General features: G+C 38.6%; 1 protein-coding gene across 2 annotated transcripts in view; it reads left to right on the forward strand.

The window, feature by feature from the left end:
• LOC107101007 (unconventional myosin-Ic-like) overlaps positions 1-18,062 on the forward strand; it is a 38,536-nt gene that overhangs the window by 1,290 nt on the left and 19,184 nt on the right. Inside the window, exons 2-13 of one of the 2 annotated variants that reach the window (XM_015399741.1) lie at positions 3,363-3,695; positions 12,601-12,756; positions 12,848-12,963; positions 14,367-14,565; positions 14,659-14,739; positions 14,848-15,027; positions 15,109-15,207; positions 16,533-16,646; positions 16,742-16,813; positions 17,582-17,701; positions 17,796-17,875; positions 17,956-18,061. In XM_015399741.1, the coding sequence (XP_015255227.1) occupies positions 3,678-3,695; positions 12,601-12,756; positions 12,848-12,963; positions 14,367-14,565; positions 14,659-14,739; positions 14,848-15,027; positions 15,109-15,207; positions 16,533-16,646; positions 16,742-16,813; positions 17,582-17,701; positions 17,796-17,875; positions 17,956-18,061 (1,341 nt within the window). In that variant the 5' untranslated portion in view covers positions 3,363-3,677. Of the gene's footprint in view, positions 1-3,198; positions 3,696-12,600; positions 12,757-12,847; positions 12,964-14,366; positions 14,566-14,658; positions 14,740-14,847; positions 15,028-15,108; positions 15,208-16,532; positions 16,647-16,741; positions 16,814-17,581; positions 17,702-17,795; positions 17,876-17,955; position 18,062 lie in introns of those variants that run through there. The other variant, XM_015399740.1, reaches the window with a different exon arrangement.

Here is an 18,062-nt window from a genome sequence, read left to right on the forward strand (position 1 = left end):
TATATATATCATCTATAAAAAATATTGCTTTTCAAAAATAAAAATGAAAAATTATATAAATTAGAGAAATCAGCAAAGTTACTCTTAAAACTTTTTTGTAATTAAAAAAATATTCCACTTTCTTTTCTGGTTTCCTTTTATTCCTTGTAATAAATTTACTCCATAAAATTAAATCCATGTATGACTTCAGATCTTTGCTGGAATCTTTGGATTTCTGCCTGAGTCTGATGTTTGGCGTTAGTTCTGAAGTGTATGATGAAATTAGCTCAAATTGAAATCAGATGAATACGGTCATTACAAAATTATGTGTGCATCTGTCACTGATCAGGTCTAAAAATTTCCTCAGGGATCCTTTCTGCCTTTAAAATTCCCTTTTTTGTGATGGTTTATGAAATGCTGAAATTTTAAAAATCATAGAGAGGCCTATGTGGGAGGAAGTGTTGTTTAAGGAAGATCCTGACTACCAGGAAACATCAAGGAAGGAAATTCTTCTTACAGGAACTGCTAAACAAAGATCGGAACAGTGATTGAAAACAACCTGGCAGGAAAATAACACATCTAAGGTGAGAAGACTTACTTTCTATAGAGACTATTTTATTTCAGGATTATGTTTTAGCTATTTTAGGTTAAATATTAGTGGGGTCAAAAGGCAGGTGGTGCTGTGTTAGAGGGCGCTGCTGTAGAGGTTCGGCCCCAGTTCATTAAGCTGTAGCTCCTGTTCCTTCACCTTTCACTGGGTCAACAATACGAACTCTGTTTGGGTAAAAAAAGAAACTTCTGGCTGCAGCAGGAATGCATGTGGATGAGCTAAAGCTCTGCATGATAAACCCAAAAACATATGAAGCTGTGCAGAAAACGTCATCATCAACTTTAGTTATAAAGCGCATTAAAAGCAGCCAAAGCTGAAACTAAAGTCTGTGCTACAAAGAAAAACAAAACAAGGAACACATTAAAATTAGGTAATAAGGCTAAGTTTACAATGTTAGTAGAATAAAGACAATAAAATAAGACAAGGCCAGTTGGGTTGAAGGCCAAAGTGTAAAAATTGTTTTTTAGATGAGTTTTAAAAATGGGCAGTGTAGGGGCCTGTCTACACTGCTCCATAACTCGTAGGCCCCAATGGAGAAGGCCGTGTCCCCTCTAAGCTTCAGTTCAGACCAGCTGCAGCAGGTCAGCGGACCCGCATTGCTGAGCAGGAACATAACAGTGGATGAGCTCTCTGGGGCAACACTGTTTAAAACCTAAAAGACAAACAAAAAGATGCTCAAATGAACTCTAAAACACACAGACAGCCTGTGAAGAGAAGTCAGGATCAGAGGTGCCAAGTAACAAAGTCCAAATACTTTGTTACTTTACTTAAGTAGAAATGTCGACTATCTATACTTTACTGAAGTACTTATTTTTTAGACAACTTTTTACTTCTACTCCTTATATATATATATATAAAAAAATTCATAGAGTGGATCTTTTAATTTTGTTAAGGCCTTTTGGTATTTAATAAAATAAAAACCATCAGAATAATTAGTTTCATCCAGACAATTAATTTCTTAGTGCTGCCCCAACTTGTTGTTTACCACATACCAAAATAAATAGTATTTCAAGATGATGCAAAGTTCAATTTGAAACTCTTATCATTAGTTATAAAACTAATGAAATTAAGTCTAAGAAAGTTATCATCCAAAATTGCAAGAAAAAATATCCTTTAATAGAGTAATGCAGTAACCAGAGTTCTTTGCAGTTTTTCCTGCTTTACTTTAAAGTGGTCATAGAATGCAAAACCGAGGTTACATTGTCATACATGCATAACAATAGTTCAGTTGGTGAAATGGAAGTTCAAAGAAGTTCAAACCCCATCTATAAGAAATAATTTCCCCCAAAATGGGGAAATTCACTCTCTGAATTTACCCCATCCCCTTGGGGAGCAGTGGGCTGCCATTGTGTGGTGCCCAGGGAGCACAGAAAAAACACTCCCCCCTTTTTGATAAAGCTTTTAGTTATAGTGGCTCAGGTTATCCTTAGTTATCTCTATAGTTATGCTGCTATAGGCTTAGACTGCTGGAGGACATAGGGACCAATTTTATCATTCTGCTTTATTCTATCTCTGTTCGCCCATTATTGCAGTATCTGTTAATTCAATCTCTAGTGTTATGCTCTCTCTGCTTTTTCTCATCACAGTAGCTACATCTGGTCTGTTCCTGTATGACTGCGACTCCATCCTGTAGAGAAATATCAGCTGTGCTGCTGCCTTCGAAACTTTTGGTTATAGCTGTTGGAGCTTGGCTTGTCTTTTATTGTAGTGATGAGTTGATGCAATCAGTTGTTTTTCCTTAGATAGAAAACTTAGAACCAATCTGACTGGATGATCTTGTTGAATTGTCTCTGTAAAGTTCCTTGAGATGACACATACTGTGAAGTGGTGCTATATAAATAAACTGAATTGAATTGAACCCCAGACAGAGGGCGTTCAGGTCGGAAGAAGCCAAAATTAAATATCTGGAGTAAAGATCAAAGAAACATGGGCTGAAGCAAAAACATGATGGTGGCAGCATCATGCTGTGGGGATGCTTTTATTGAGAAAGTTAAAGGACAGCAAGTTAGGAAACAAAAAAATAATTTGACACACACGTTCTAAATGGTTTTCAACCAACTTTTAAGTGATTTTATTTTTTTCTGTTCAGAGTTGAAGCACATCTAAAAGTGGTAGAACTGAAGGATAAATAGTCTGATTCCTTTATGGTTGGTTGTTTGGTGGTGCTGGCCCGGGAATGCAGCAGATCAGAAGAGGAAAGATGAAACACCAGAAGAGGGTGCTGTTCCTCTACAGAGGCCATCTGGCCCTGATTGCACGCTCCTTAAAAAGGGCCAAAGTGGGAAGGAAGCATAATCAGAAAGGAATTTCATAATTCAAACACACAGCACAGAGCTAAATTAATACTGTATGTGCTGAAGATTTATGATTGTTACCATGACTAACAAGTATCTGCAGACCTCTGTTTTTAAACAATGCAAGCTGTTTTGTCAATAGGAGAAAAGTCACAAGGAGATGTGCCAACTTAAAAAAAAACAAAAAAAAAATTTCCATAACTCACAGTGGATGTGAATCTGTCTCAGCTTGTGGGAGAAAAAGGGAGGGATCCCACCAAACAGGGAGGGGAGGACAGAAGAAAAGGAATGTAAAGAGATCTCATATTATTTCTGTGCTTTTTCCCCACCTTTAAAAAAAAAAGTTCAACAGTGATTACATCTTAGCAGTTTGAGGATGTTAGTAACTTTTTCCAGGCCCTCTCTGTTGTCCGGTTCTTTTTTTTTTTCTTTGCAGCCAGTAGCATACTTTTCCTTGCCTTTTTTTTTTCCTTCTTCAGTGTGACGTATTGGTGGAGTTCCTGCCCTGGTGTCTGCAGAGAGAGGGAACTCATACAGCTGTGCCCCTTCGCTTTGAACTGTCAGGAGCGTACAAAATGAATTGAAGGTGTAAACAAGAGGAGCTTGAGTGTGTTCTGTATCCTCACAGGACCGGACCAGGGGAAGGTAGTGGGACGAGGAGGAAGCCAAGAAGACCCGGAGAAAGTGGCCAAGTTGTGCTGCCTGTTGGTAAGGTGAATGAGAAGGAGCAGCTGAGGAAGAGACGCCTGAGGGGAAACCACCGCTGTACCCCCACCCAGCTGTAACAGGACAGGATGAGGTACCAAAGCAGGGTAAGATCCAGCTCAGGATGCTCTTTGTTCCGTTCGCTGCTGCACACAGATTTGAATTCCTCTGTTTTTGAATTGTTTGCCCTCCGACCCTGCATGGAGGCATCACTAAGGGGAAAGCAAAACAGAGCAGTGACTCACTCTCAAATTCCCCTTTCCTGCCTTGTGATTCATACTGCATTTTGCTCAGGCTCTATCTAAAACTAAAGTGGAATCAATTTGGGATTTCTCCACTATTTTCAGCCCTCCAGCACATCAGGGGTAGAGAAGACCAGCTCTCCACAGGACACACAGAAGTGTGGCAGACCTTATAAGGAATGCAATCCGTATGTAGTCGGCCCAGCAGAGCCTGGAGCCAAGTCCTGCTCCTCACCCCCCTGTCACTGCAGCTGCACCTACAAGCTTACAAATTCCACCAAAGCCATACGCTAGTCGCAGTCAGATCCTGCAGCTATATCTGCCAAAGACAGTTCTTTTCTGCAGGCCTGTAGGGCAGCCACACTGTTTTCTGTTTCCATCTCCTCGGAGGAATAGAGTTGACTCGCCTCTATGGAGGTGGATATGTCAGTGTTTTGATGGCTGATCTGCTCCTTTATCCCTGTTGCCATTAAAAGCAACACTCTCTCATACTGGGAAGAGGTAGCTTCATCATGACATATCTTCTTTGTTCCTGGGGGAAGTTCTTCTAGAATGGGGTCCAGGATGTCGCACTGGCAGGATGACATCACACCCACAGGATAATTCATCTTTCCTTCCCTGAGATTTAGCTTTCATTGGAGAAACTGTCATTACTCCAGTCCTCACAAAGCTGATGGTAATGAGTGACACCTCTGTTATGTACTATTGGCATCAACATCCTATTCAGATCCATTTTTGGAAACATTTATGGTACTTGTCACACATTCTTTCCCACCTTAGAGGAATCCAAGACTTGTTGAACATGTTGGCTGAACTATGTTTTAATTTTGCTCTCACCTTAAAAAAGGAATCTGCGTGACTCATAATTAATTCAAAAATTACATATGTCTTACATTTTTTTTCCCAAGGAGGTCACCATTTTTTTTCACCTGTGCAATGCATGCTGGGTTGATGACACAGTTAGGTTCAACTGGACTGCAGCCTATAGAGTAAACACAGGAAGGCTAACCAAAAAAGAAAAAACAACAATCCACTGGACTTTGTTTCCAAGTTTGAAGAAATTTCGCTTCCCATACGGGAATTTTTTTCATTCAAAATATCAGAAATAGCGTTGAGCTCGAGGCTTTATACAGTAGCCAAACAAACCCTTGTTTTAGCTAGAAAAATGCAAATTTAAACGGACGAATGGGTCCACCCCTTTGGAATGGGGGTCCTTTGGGTTCTTTGTTAGCCTGCAATATCCCATACCCGTCTATGTCTCTGAAATGGGGGTTGTTAAAGAGAATTGTTGGGCTGGCTGAATAGGCAAAGTCTTTTGTTCGCCTGTAAAGGGGTTGGGGTTGCGATGATAGCAAGAACAATTTGCATGTTTTCTTAACAAAAACAAGGCTTTGTTGGGCTACTGTATGAAACCTCAAACTCAATGCCATTTCTGACATTTTGAATTGAAAAAGCTTCCTGGATGGGAACCAAAACATCTTCAAACTTGCAAACAATGTCCAGCGGATAGTTTTTTTATTTATTTTTTTTAGAATGACTATGACCTGAATGACTGAGGATCTTCACCGGCGTATTGCACATGACGGCTAACATTAGCAGACCTGTTTTTTTTAATCACATTTCGTTTGACTGGATTAAACTAAGACCTCACCACATTCTGCCTCAAAGTTTTCATGAACCGTTATATATGAGATATCTGTTTAAAACCAAACAGAGGTGGTGGCCTGGTCATCTACTGTTTACTATATAAGTTAGAGCTAATAGCATTAGCAGAAGCTAACGTGAAATGAAAATCAAACCCAAAGATGATTTACTATTTAAAGTCACTGTGAAGCATCTTTCAGTCATAACACATCGTTCTGATACACCTAAGATAATATTTTGATCCTGATGCTAATCGCTAATAGCATCAGTTAGAAACTGGAGCTCTTTGTAGCATAGCTCACCACTAGGCCACTGCTAGGGTGTAACATTGGTTGGGACACTCGGGTGGGGGCTCATGGACCTACAGTTACACTTTCTTTTTTCTTTTTTCTTTTATATACTCTAATAATCCCAGAGGGAAATTACTTCTCTGCATTTAACCCATCCCCTTGGGGAGCAGTGAGCTACCATTGTGCGGCGCCAGGGGAGCAGTGTGGGGTTAAGGGTCTTGCTCAGGGACCCAGACTGTACAGCTCAAATGTATATTTATTGAATGCTTTCCTATTTTTAAGAACACAAGACCACAACACACTGATATTTATAGATGTTACAGAGATGCCTTTTAGTGCATTACAACTATAGGGCCCAAAAACATAAATGGATGAAAAAAATAATAACAGCCGATTCCAATGCCAAAATTGATATATCATGCATCCCTATAAGTACAATTTTAATTCCATACAGAAAAATATTGGATATGCTTCATTTTAAATATAGCATAGCATATTTTTTTCTGGTAAACTTTTTGGTAAACTTGGAGATATATTTTATTGCGTGTTGCATATCCCGGTAAATCTCTTTCACCTTTAAATCTGAAGCTCTGTCTACTTCTCTCTGTGCTCTGTTTAAAAATATTTATGGATGTCTTCACTAATATAATGATGCCAGAAACAAAATTTCAAGATATGTAGAAGCTCTGCAGTCTGATTCTGTCTGTACAATAAAAAACGTGTTCATTTTAACCTGTAACTGGGAGTCATGGTCCTCTGGGAAGCCAAGATTTTGTTTAACTAGTAAAGAAGAACAAACTATGTCTTCTCAAGCTTCTTACACCGAGATGAGGGACATGGGAGCAGCGCGAGAGAGGAAAAAAAAAAACACTCCGCTATGCGCTGTAGTCGACCAAAATCCCGAACCATTTTGAAATTCCCCCCGGATTTTTTTTAGGCATGAAAAGTAGGACATGTCTGGAAAAAAGAGGACGTCTGGTCACCCTAGGTTTCTATATCCTCATCAATTAAACACGCTCTCGTTCAAACTGTTGCTTTGGATGGACAGAGCTAGTAACACAAGACCTAGCATACATCATTTGCCCAGAATGCATTGCAGAGTAAACAACATTCGAGTGACAATTTTTTTTTTCAGTTTAATGAAACTAAACAACTAATAGTATTTTTACTGCATTGTAATTTAGATAGGAAATAAATATGTCTTAAATACAGTCTATAGCAACAGTAGTAGTAATCAAGGATCCCTTTAATGCTTTTCTTTCAAATGAAAAATGCCCTAAAGTTTTTTTAATAAGGAAAAGTTTACTACTACTACTTTAAATATGAAATTATTACATACTGTTCAATAAATGATATGTTTTTAGAGTAATTTTAGAGTAATTTTATTTGAATGTGCTTTACTGAAGACACTACTGCCACCCACCGGTTTGTGACGTCACAGTGCGGTACTAGCTGTTGAGCCCAGTCCCAAGGCTCTATCTGGTGTTTGTTACAACACACTATTATCCAAGTCATCTTGAAAACATTCTTCCAACTGTTGGCTACATATTACGTGTTTTTTCTCTGGCCAGAAGTTTGATGGCAAATCCTCCCTCTTCAAGTTGGCAATCCAACAATGAACCCGTCCTTGGAGGATCATGAATCGGAAAAGTGAAATAACAATTCTTTACTTTGCCCGATGTATTACAACATCTAACTGCCATGCACTTGGGCATTGTCACTTTAACCATAGCTCTCCAAATTTCAATGGTTAACTTCTCTCAAAATCTTAAATAATTGTTGTTAAAGTGGGGGAGAATGGAGCTAGGCTTACCGCACCATGACATCACTGCAGGAAGATGTCAGGAGTGAGGTGTTACTATATTTGGGCAAAAATGGCAGCTCCCGGACTCAGTGATCGCAACAAAAATTATTGTTTTTATTTTTTACTGATTAACGCTAAATGTATTAAATCACCACAAACGTATTAGTTTTAGGTATAGATAATGATCCATTGATCATTCCTTGCTGACCGGACTTCTCCTTTAACATTTGACAAAAAGTAAATTGTTAGACTCAGAGCTAAAATGACAGTATGTTTCCTGAAGTTAGCTGCAATTCACACCCTTTTCGATTCTGATGGCAGCTGTTAGGAGCTTAATTAATAGAAGGCATAAAAAAACAAAAAATACGATTTTGTGATCAACTTAATTTTCCTTAACTCTCATTACCTTTACAGCTCACTGCCTTTGCCTGAAGATCAGGACCCAATTAAAAATGTTGCCATAAAAACTCCTTTTTCTTGTTCAAGCTAAAAGTTTAAGTCCTCCCAGCCAGTAAGTGGCGCTCTCTTGCTCCCCTGTTTGCCATTTGGCTGTGAGGCCCACTAATGGTAACACAAATCAAACCAAACATTAAACCTACCTGTCCAGAAGAAAAGCAGCAACCTCTGTGTGGCTCTGAGCCTCTGAGCTTCCCTAAAACGGCACCAGCGCTCTAAAACTTGGCACATGTTCACTCTCATTTTGCTGCTTTATTGAGTTTTTTCTTGTTTGCTAAAACCATAGCTATGTAAGTCAGAGAAGAAGACATTTCTCAGCTCAACCATTGAGCTGCCAATATCTATTAAAGCCTGAGCTCTGTCTCCCGTGTCTTTAACCTACTATTCCTATTGGAGCAGAATCCTTTTCTGTCCACATTGGCATGATAACCTGAATAAACATTAAGATATTTTGGACCAGTTAAAGAAACAAAGAAACAATAATTATTTATATAGTGTTCCAGAAAAGTTTAAATTTTTGATCTTCAATGCTCTAGAAGTTCTTTGGATGTATTATTTGTGGGAAAATAATTTTGATGAAAATTGTTGCAGCTATGATCTTTAAAAACAGGATTTCCATCAGTGCTTTAACTTGTGGCTATGACTGCAGCTTTAGCTAATGGTCTCTTATAGCTACAAGTTGTTTTGGTTCAGTGATATGATTCTTGGAACTGAGTGAACAAAAAGTGGACTCATGACTCGTAATTAACAGGGCCTTCCAGGCTGTGTTTTGCACTGCAGAGAATCAAAGTCAGAAGGAACTGGTTCCTGTAAAATAGATCCATTGTAACGCTTTTGTAACTTTGACTCACAATGCTGGTGAGAGCATTGCATAGAGCCATCATCGGCATAAATTTACAAGATCTAGATCTTCATAAGATCACAAATGTGAATATTACAGTGAATATTATATATACAGGCTCAAATATAAACATACATACACCCGTTTGATAATTAGATACCTTCCTTTGAGGAGGTTGTCAAGACAACTAATCAACAGGTTTCAGTCAATATTCTTGCGGCACAGTTTATAATTCCTCCTGGTGGAACTGGTCAGAGGTGGAAAGAGTGCTAAAAAATTGTAATTGAGTAAAAGGATCTTTACTTTGCCTAAATTTTACTCAGAGTAAAAGTAAAATTACCCATCTCAAAATTTACTCAAGTAAAAGTACAAAATTACTTCATTTAAAATGTAATTTGAGTAAAAGTTAGTGCTTCTCTCCAGCTGTCTATGGGCGAACGAACAGATCACCAATCCATCACAGGGCAACACGGAACTACTCAATGCAGATATACCACAGGAAAAATCATTATGTTATTTAATTTAGAAAAAAATATATATTCTGGTCCTGTTTTTTAAAATTTTTTCTACATTTTCTATTTTTTAATTAATCCTTTATTATTATTTTTAGATGAAGTTTTACAGACTACATTCTTTTAAAAATACCTTTTAAAAATCATATTCTTCACTTTTATTGGTCCAGGAAAAACGCTTCATCATCCATGCACACCAATAGAAACGATTCTTCATTCCTCACTCCAGGGTAAAGCCCGCCATGATGATACGATCTGTAAAAACACAATCTTGATCAAAGAATTTCAGTTGAGACCAAACATTGATCACAAATTTAGGCTTAAAGTTGTCTTCTCTAACAGTCTTAACTTTGGACTTATTAAAATACATGACTTAGCCTTAAATCAGTTTTTTTTTTTTTTTTTTTATTCCTGGACTGTTTTAATGATCAGTAAACAATAAACTATGACGGATTAAAGAAAATAAAGTTTCCTCAACTGATGGATGTCCGTGTTGCTTCTTCATTGAGTGATGTAAACTCTTTGCAACTTATCGGTGTATAAGTCTGTGATCTGCTGTGGTATGTGTAGGAAAAAAAGGTGGCATATTCCCAGACTGTGATCTAAGCATTCCTTACATGTGTCATTTCATATTAACTATAAGTAGGAAGGCCAGCTGTGAGTGGGAGAACAATATACTCTGGAGGTACAACCTAGAGGAGCGGCTGCAGTGGAAGTGTTTACTGACTTTCCTCTGCTCTTGGCTCTCTTCCACTGTTGTCTTCACATGTTTTTTGTACCGACTTTCCTGCACCAAGGGTCCAGAGATAATGACCTCTTAGCAGCATTAACAGGCCAAATGAGACCCTTGAGAGAGAAGAAAAACAGAAAGCCTGTGGAAATCGGGCCCCTTTGTTCCACTTTCTGCTTCTTTTTTTCCATTTCATGGATGTGTAACAGAAGGGCTTCTCTTGTGACCAAGCCTTTAATACTAAACACACTGTGCTCTTAGCTTACTTGGGGTGTGGCTGAATAATTTCACTCTGAATTACGTCTTTGGATTACTTTCACCAGTAAGTATCTACAGATATCATGACCTCTTTGCAAGTGTGCTTGCATGTAAGGGCAACAGTCTGACTGAGGCTAGAAAAATGAGGCTATCTCTGTTGTGTTTGCCATCATGGTTGCCGTTGATATGTAAACATGTCTTTATAGTGGCACAGTGTGTCGCCTGTACATACATCTTAATGCTCTATCTCACCTCCACATAGCAGAAAAAGGACTCTTTAAACATCTATAATGTTTCCTTCGGGCAGCGGGGAGTGGAACTCTAACACCTTTTTTTTCATATACAAGTATTTAAATTGTTTTCAATAGCTGTTGCGTCTCTGTTTGACTTAATCCCACTTTTTCAAATGTTTTTGGCAAAAACTGTTATTCTGAGCACCAGATGTTGGTGTGGTCACAGTAGAGAACCCAAGTATGAGTCAGATAGAACGGATGCCCTCTGCTGGCCACAAAGGGTACCTACATGTTAGGAACATATGTGTATGTTGAGATCTAGCAGAAAACTTTCATTAAAGAATAAACTTTTATGTTAAAATGCTTAAAAATGCTAAATACGGTATTCATGTAAAAATAAACAAAAGCAATAACTTTGGTTTATTTGATTGATTGTTGATGTTGAAATGTTATTGTTCTTGACTGATAGCTTTGTAATGATTCAAAGTGTGTATTAGTTCTTGTTTTACTTACATTGTGGGGACCTACAGGTACACATGCGGACATTCAAATGGTCCCTATATGGCAGTGTTATCTCCTTTGGGTCAGGGGTCAGGTTTAGGACTAAGGTGTAAATTGAGTTTAGCTTGTGGTTAGGGTTAGGTATGAACCCGTAATGGTTAGGGTCATGGTTAGGCTGTACAACTTGCAACATATGGAGACAATACACTCAGATTGCTTAAAAGTTTCCTATCTAACTAAAACCAGCTGACTTCACACATTCATTAACTCTTCAGCAATCCCTCACACCAAGCATGCATGCAGAAACAGTAGAGAGAAAAAACTCCCTTTGAACAGGAAGAATCCTCCAGCAGAACCAGAACCAGGCTTTGTGAGCGGCCATCTGCTGAGGTCGACTTGGGTTCAAGGAGACAGAACTTAAATACAGAAAGAACCAGAGATACAAAACAAACACAGGAGTGCTGTTCTATAAATACTTTCTGGTAACAATGAACTTGCTCCTCAGGTGGCTCTGTCTAGGAAAAAAACAGTTAAGCAGATGAGCTCCGAGCCAGTTTTCATCTCAATGGGATGACAGAGAGAACATCCAGGTAGTCATAGTTAAAGCTTAGCCCATAGCTATGTCTAGGTGAATACCCGTACTAAACACTGAAAACAGACTAGGCTCCAACATCTATAAACCAAGGTGTTGATAGCAGCAGTACAGGTCATATTTCTCTCCAGGAAGGAGTCACAGCCATACGGGAACACACCAGATAAAGCTACTATCAGAAAAAGCAGAGCGAGAATAACGTTAGAGCAGTGTTTTTCAATCCTAGTCCTCAAGGCACCCTGCTCTGCATGTTTTGGATGTTTCTGAGGTTCAGCAAACCTGATTCAGATGATTGCAGTTCAGCAAAGCCTGATAATCTGCTATCAATTGATAAGAGGTGTGTGAAAGATGGGAAACATCTAAAACATGCAGGGCAGGGTGCCTTGAGGACCAGGATTGAACAACACTGCGTTAGAGATTGAACTAACATATTCTGCAGAATTAGAGAATAGAGATATAATAAAGCAGAATGATGAAAAATGGTCCCTATGTCCTCCAGCAGTCTAAGCCTATAGCAGCATATCTGTAGAGATAGCTCAGGATAACCTGAGCCACTCTAGCTTGGATCGGAGAAATATGATATGATTATTGTAATGACTTGTATTAAAGAAAACAAAACAAACCTTAGCCCCTGAGAGGCTGGTGATCGGGTTTGAGTTGACACGTCTTCCTCCTGGATCCAATAACGACCACTTGAGGTTCTGTGACTATAGAGCATAAAGCATAAAACTGCAACGGCCACAAACTGGATGTTTAAATCCTAATCAGGACACCTACTGTGTGGCTACCTGTGACTCCATTTGAAAAGATGAAGCCATCCACTGTCAATTATAGGTATTTAAGTATAAATAAACACTGTAACTTTTCTGACTTTTTTTTCATTTTCTGCTCCATGCCATTTTTCCGTAGGAAGTGGATGAAGGCCGGGTTCGCCTGGTGATGGAGAGCGCCCTGACTGCCCGGGACAGGGTCGGAGTGCAGGACTTTGTCCTGCTGGAAAATTACAATAGCGAGGCCACCTTCATTGAGAACCTGCGGAGACGTTTCAAGGAAAACCTGATCTATGTAATTAGAACCGCTTCTCTTTAAACGAGTCACAAAAAAACCCAAAAGTCACTTAGTGGAGATGTTTGAACAGGATTCCTCTTCCCTTTAGACATATATTGGCTCAGTGCTGGTGTCAGTGAACCCATACAAGGAGCTGGAGATTTACTCCAAGCAGCAGATGGAGCGTTACCGAGGGGTCAGCTTCTATGAAATATCTCCTCACATGTGAGTCACAGCATGTTCCTAATTAGTTTAAAAATTTGTTGAGACACGACACCCGATTCATGACAACAAAAAGAATGCAGACAAAAATGAACACAACATGTTAAAATAATAAACAACCGTAACTCTTAGTACAAAAATGTTACATAATTATATAAGAAATAAAACATGAAAAATGGAAATGTAGCATGTAATATTTACAAGCATTGCTACTGTATGTTAATGCAATTTGCTGGTGGTTGGTTAATTGCTATCAGCATGTGTGTGTGCTGCAGGTTTTGCATCAGAGTGAGGACCGTTTACTGACTTCACCATCAAACTGAGGACATTTTCCTGGTCCTCCCTTCTTTTTTTTGCTGCCAGTTAGGTTTAGGACTAAAGTGTGAATGGCATTTAGGTTTAGGTTAGGGTTACAGTAGATGTGCTCTGGTATGCTGCAACAAATGAAAGGTAAATAAGTTAATGTGTTTGTGGTATAGGGGTTAAGCATGCAGTCCATGTATAGAGGCTTGATGAGCTTTGCTGCATGTTTCCCCTTTGTCTCTAATCCCATTTTCTGTTGGCCTACTTTTCAATTTAACAAAATTAAAGCCGAAAATAATGCAAGTAATTTTTTTCTTGAAATAAGAGTGTTTTCACCTATTTTAAGCAGGTAAGAAAAACTGTCAATAGAATAAAAATATTTACATTTCAAATAACAAAAAAATACTCCATTATTTTATCTTGTAAACGATCTAATTATCTGAATTTAAAAGAAAAGAATAATAATTTTATTGGCAGATCATCTCATTTACCTCTTCAAATTGGGGGCAAATAGACTGAGTCATTAAAGTCAGAAATGTGACATTAAAGGTTTATTTTTCCTGAATTTTTATCTTGTTTTTGTGATCATTGAATATGAGTTATAGGTAAAACATACAAATATTAATGTGATTCCAAAAATATTATATTGTGCAGCAGACCATATTCACACTGGCAATATTTCATACTGTAAATGTAACAGTAACAGGAAAATGCTCCATACATATATATATATATATATATATATATATATATATATATATATATATATATATATATATATATTTACATACCCATGCATGCCTATACACCAATGTACACATGCAAATATATTTTCACATCAGATTTATTAAATTGTGCATATAAATGTATATTCAATATAAATCAAATATTATATAAATAAATACATTTTACAGCTTCTTGCTTCATGGAATGTTTATTTATTTCAAGTTATATTTTGGTCCTCCGTATATCAAAGGGGTCACATTACTGTGATTGTCGTGACGCCTGGTTTTAGGACCCCTGCTTTAATACAACAAGCATCATTTTCTTTGTTTCTTTTCTTTTTGCTGATAAAGCTTATTTTGTAATCTATTTCCTTAAAGCTATGCAATATCAGACAACACCTACCGGGCCATGCGCACAGAGAGGAGGGATCAGTGCATTCTTATATCAGGTGAGAGCGGAGCAGGTAAAACTGAGGCCTCCAAGAAGATCCTGCTCTACTATGCCGTCACCTGCCCCACCTCTGACCACATGATGACCCTCGGTGATCGTCTCCTGCAGTCCAACCCTGTCCTGGAGGTGCATGATCTGCTGCCTTTTAAATGCTTCCTGTTGGTTGTGTTGTTTTACTCTGAGGTGTGTCCCATGCTGACTTGTTGAATCTTCATGCAGGCTTTTGGTAATGCCAAAACACTGAGAAATGACAACTCCAGCCGCTTTGGGAAGTACATGGATATCCAGTTTGACTTCAAAGTAAATTATGTTTTTTTTTTCTCTAGTATGGCAACATATCCCAGAAAGTTTCAGCATTTAACTAACATCCGATCGCTGCCTTCTCTTCTCAACGGTTTGTTTTCCCAGGGCGCAACAATAGGTGGTCACATCCTGAATTACCTCCTGGAGAAATCTCGAGTCGTGCACCAGAACCACGGGGAAAGAAACTTCCACATCTTCTATCAGCTCCTGGATGGAGGGGACGACGACCTGCTCACCACGCTGAACCTGGAGAGGAACCCCCACAGCTACAGCTACCTGGTTAAAGTACTGCTGCTCTCTGAATGACTTGTTGTCCAACAGAGGATTGTGCTGTTACACAGTCATGCTTGGTGTTATTTTCTGTAGGGAAGCTGTCCCAGAGTGAGCTCCATAAGTGACAAGAACAGCTGGAAGGCTGTAAAGAAGGCCCTGGACGTGATCGGCTTCACCGAAGATGAAGTTCAGGTAATAATTAGAAAAAAATATATACCACTATACAATCAGGTTTCTTTAACATAGGGATCATTTTGTCATATATGGTAACTGGTCTTATCTTCGATAAATCAGATAGTGTGAAGCCCTGAGCTCTTTTTCCTTGATTTTTTCTTGAAGCAGTTTATGGTCCACTGTTTCTAAACAGATTATAGTTAAGGACTGAGTTCGCTGTCCAGACCCAACATGATGCAACACAATGTAAAATATGACAAAACATAACTACTAAAGCAGATGAAATATACAGCAGGTGAAGTAAGTGTTGCACATGCCACCATTTTTCTCAGTAAATATATTTCTAGAGGCGCTATAGACATGACATTTTCACCAGATGTCGGTAACAATCCATGGAATCAACACATACAAAGAAATAAAACCACAGATGTCCAGAAATGAAGTTATGTGTAATAAAGTGGAAATGCACAGGGGAAAAGTATTGAACACTAAATTAAATGTATTTTAACCTTTGTAGAAAAGCCTCTGTTGGCAATGACAGCTTCAACACACCTCCTGACACCCATCTGTGTTGTTTCTATCAAAATATAAATGTCATGGCTGGGAAAATCTGATTGGATTATCAGGTGGTTTGGGGCTGCCTCCTCTGCAGGATTTTAACCCCTTTAAACGAACCAACGACTCTGCAGCAAAAGAAGGGACTGTTCTGTTCCTCTCAGGAAAACTGCTCTAGTTTCTAGTTTCTCTCAGGAACCTTCAGGAGATCAGTGAAACTTTGACTCCTACAGTCAGTGTTGACATGTTGTGTATTTTTTAATAATATTTTATCTCTGAAATGTCTGTTTGAATCTCTGTTCTAATTATAATTTCTTTCTACTGATATACTGATGTTTTTTTTATTGCAATTGTCTCTGTTTTTTCTCCTCTTTCCTTTATCTTTTCTGTGGCCATCCATTTTGTAAACACTAACCTGCCCTGGGACTACATATAGAAAATAGGCTCTATGGCTAACTGGCATATTTACATTTGAATATAATGAAACTATGGGAAATGTATTATCCCATTTCAAATAAATAATTTTAAAATGACATAAGCCAGTGCTTCCTGCCTTTGGATCACTTCCAGGCTGAATCCCAAACCCCCTCCCTAAGCACTAAGTAAGTATGCAACAGGACCGGAAGCTCCGTATTTCTGTTATTCTTGGGGTCACAGCCTTAAATGTTTGGGATCTGCTGTTCTGAGGAACCAAACCACATCTTAGTTAATCTACTAAATATGATATTTATCACTTTAGGAACCTTTTAGTCTGAACAGCTTTTATTTTTCTGGTCTATTTTACTCAGAAACTGCTGAACATCATCGGCAGCATCCTGCATCTGGGCAACACTCTCTTCGGGGAAGGGGAGGAAGGAGAAACATATATCACCACTGAGACCCAACTATCAAACGCTGCAAAGGTCAGAGCGCACGCAGACTCACAGCTCTACTTCTGCAGGCTCAGAAGAGCCAAAGAGCAGCATAGCTGACTGCATGTGTGTCTGTTGTGTTGCAGCTGTTGGGAGTTGATGGCTCCGCCCTGAAGGAAGCGCTGACTCATAAGAAACTCACAGCCAAAGGAGAGGAGGTGATTGTCCTCTATACATGTATGGAGGGAAGTTTGTTACGTTATTGTAGCAAGCAAGGAACACACTTTGGAAAGTGGAATTTTGAAAAAAAAATTACATTTTGAAAATGGAAATTTGAAAACGATGCAACAGAGAGGAAACTCTTAAAAAACTCTTCAAAAAAAAAAAAATTGTGACCAGTTTTTCCTTTACATATATTTCATTTTCCATATGATTAGAATTTTTAATTTTGATTTTTCAAAAGAATATTTTTACAGCTTTGATTGTTTAAATTTTAATTTCAAGATTGAGATTTACAAATTCAATTCTCTTTAAATTGTGTTTTCAATACCCGATTCTCTTCACTTCTGGGGGCGGTCTTCCTCTGGAGTGAGGAGTGAAGACACATTTCTATTGGTCTGCAACATTGGCAATATTTTCATTGATGAGGAGCGTCTGTATTGGCCTTGATGTGAAGAAAATGTGATCTGTAGAAAAACAATTTGAGAAAAAATTTGAAAAAAAAAAAACTGTAAAAAATTTTGAAAAAATAAAGTAAAAAAAAAGATTTAAAAAAGACAATATATTTAATAGACACATTTCTAAAAAAGTTGAAAAAACTTGTAATAGGAGGTGTTTCAAAGTCTCATTCCTGGATTCTAACTTTCCATTTACAAAACGTGTTCTTTGGCTGCAACAATAATGGAACAAAGATGACTACATAAGCATCTTTGTCCCACTGTGACTTGTTCCGTGAGCCCTGACGGATCTTTCTTTGTGGATTGCAGATGATCAGCCCGCTAAACTTCGAGCAGGCGGTTTCTGCCCGTGATGCTCTGGCCAAGGCTGTGTACGGTCGGACCTTCAACTGGTTGGTGGAGAAGATCAACCAATCACTTGCTCTGAAGGTGCAAGCTATAGCAGCTCTCTCCAGAAAGCCAATAATTTTATTGTAAGGCTGCTCCTCTGTTTTTATCACTGATGTGTATTTTATGTATATAGGAGGAAATCTATAGCAGCAAAGGGTCGTCGGTCATAGGGCTCCTTGATATCTATGGCTTTGAGGTCCTCCAGCACAACAGGTATGGCTGATCTTCCTTCCTCTGGTTTTAATACGTGTCACGTGTCACATGTCTGTATAATTCATTAACTATTCCTCCAGTTTTGAGCAGTTCTGCATCAACTACTGCAACGAGAAGCTTCAGCAGCTCTTCATCGAGCTCACCCTCAGATCTGAGCAGGAGGAGTATGAGACCGAGGGAATCGCTG

Source organism: Cyprinodon variegatus, unplaced genomic scaffold (assembly GCF_000732505.1).
Source record: "Cyprinodon variegatus isolate N-32 unplaced genomic scaffold, C_variegatus-1.0 Scaffold1044, whole genome shotgun sequence".
Taxonomy (NCBI): Eukaryota; Metazoa; Chordata; class Actinopteri; order Cyprinodontiformes; family Cyprinodontidae; genus Cyprinodon; species Cyprinodon variegatus.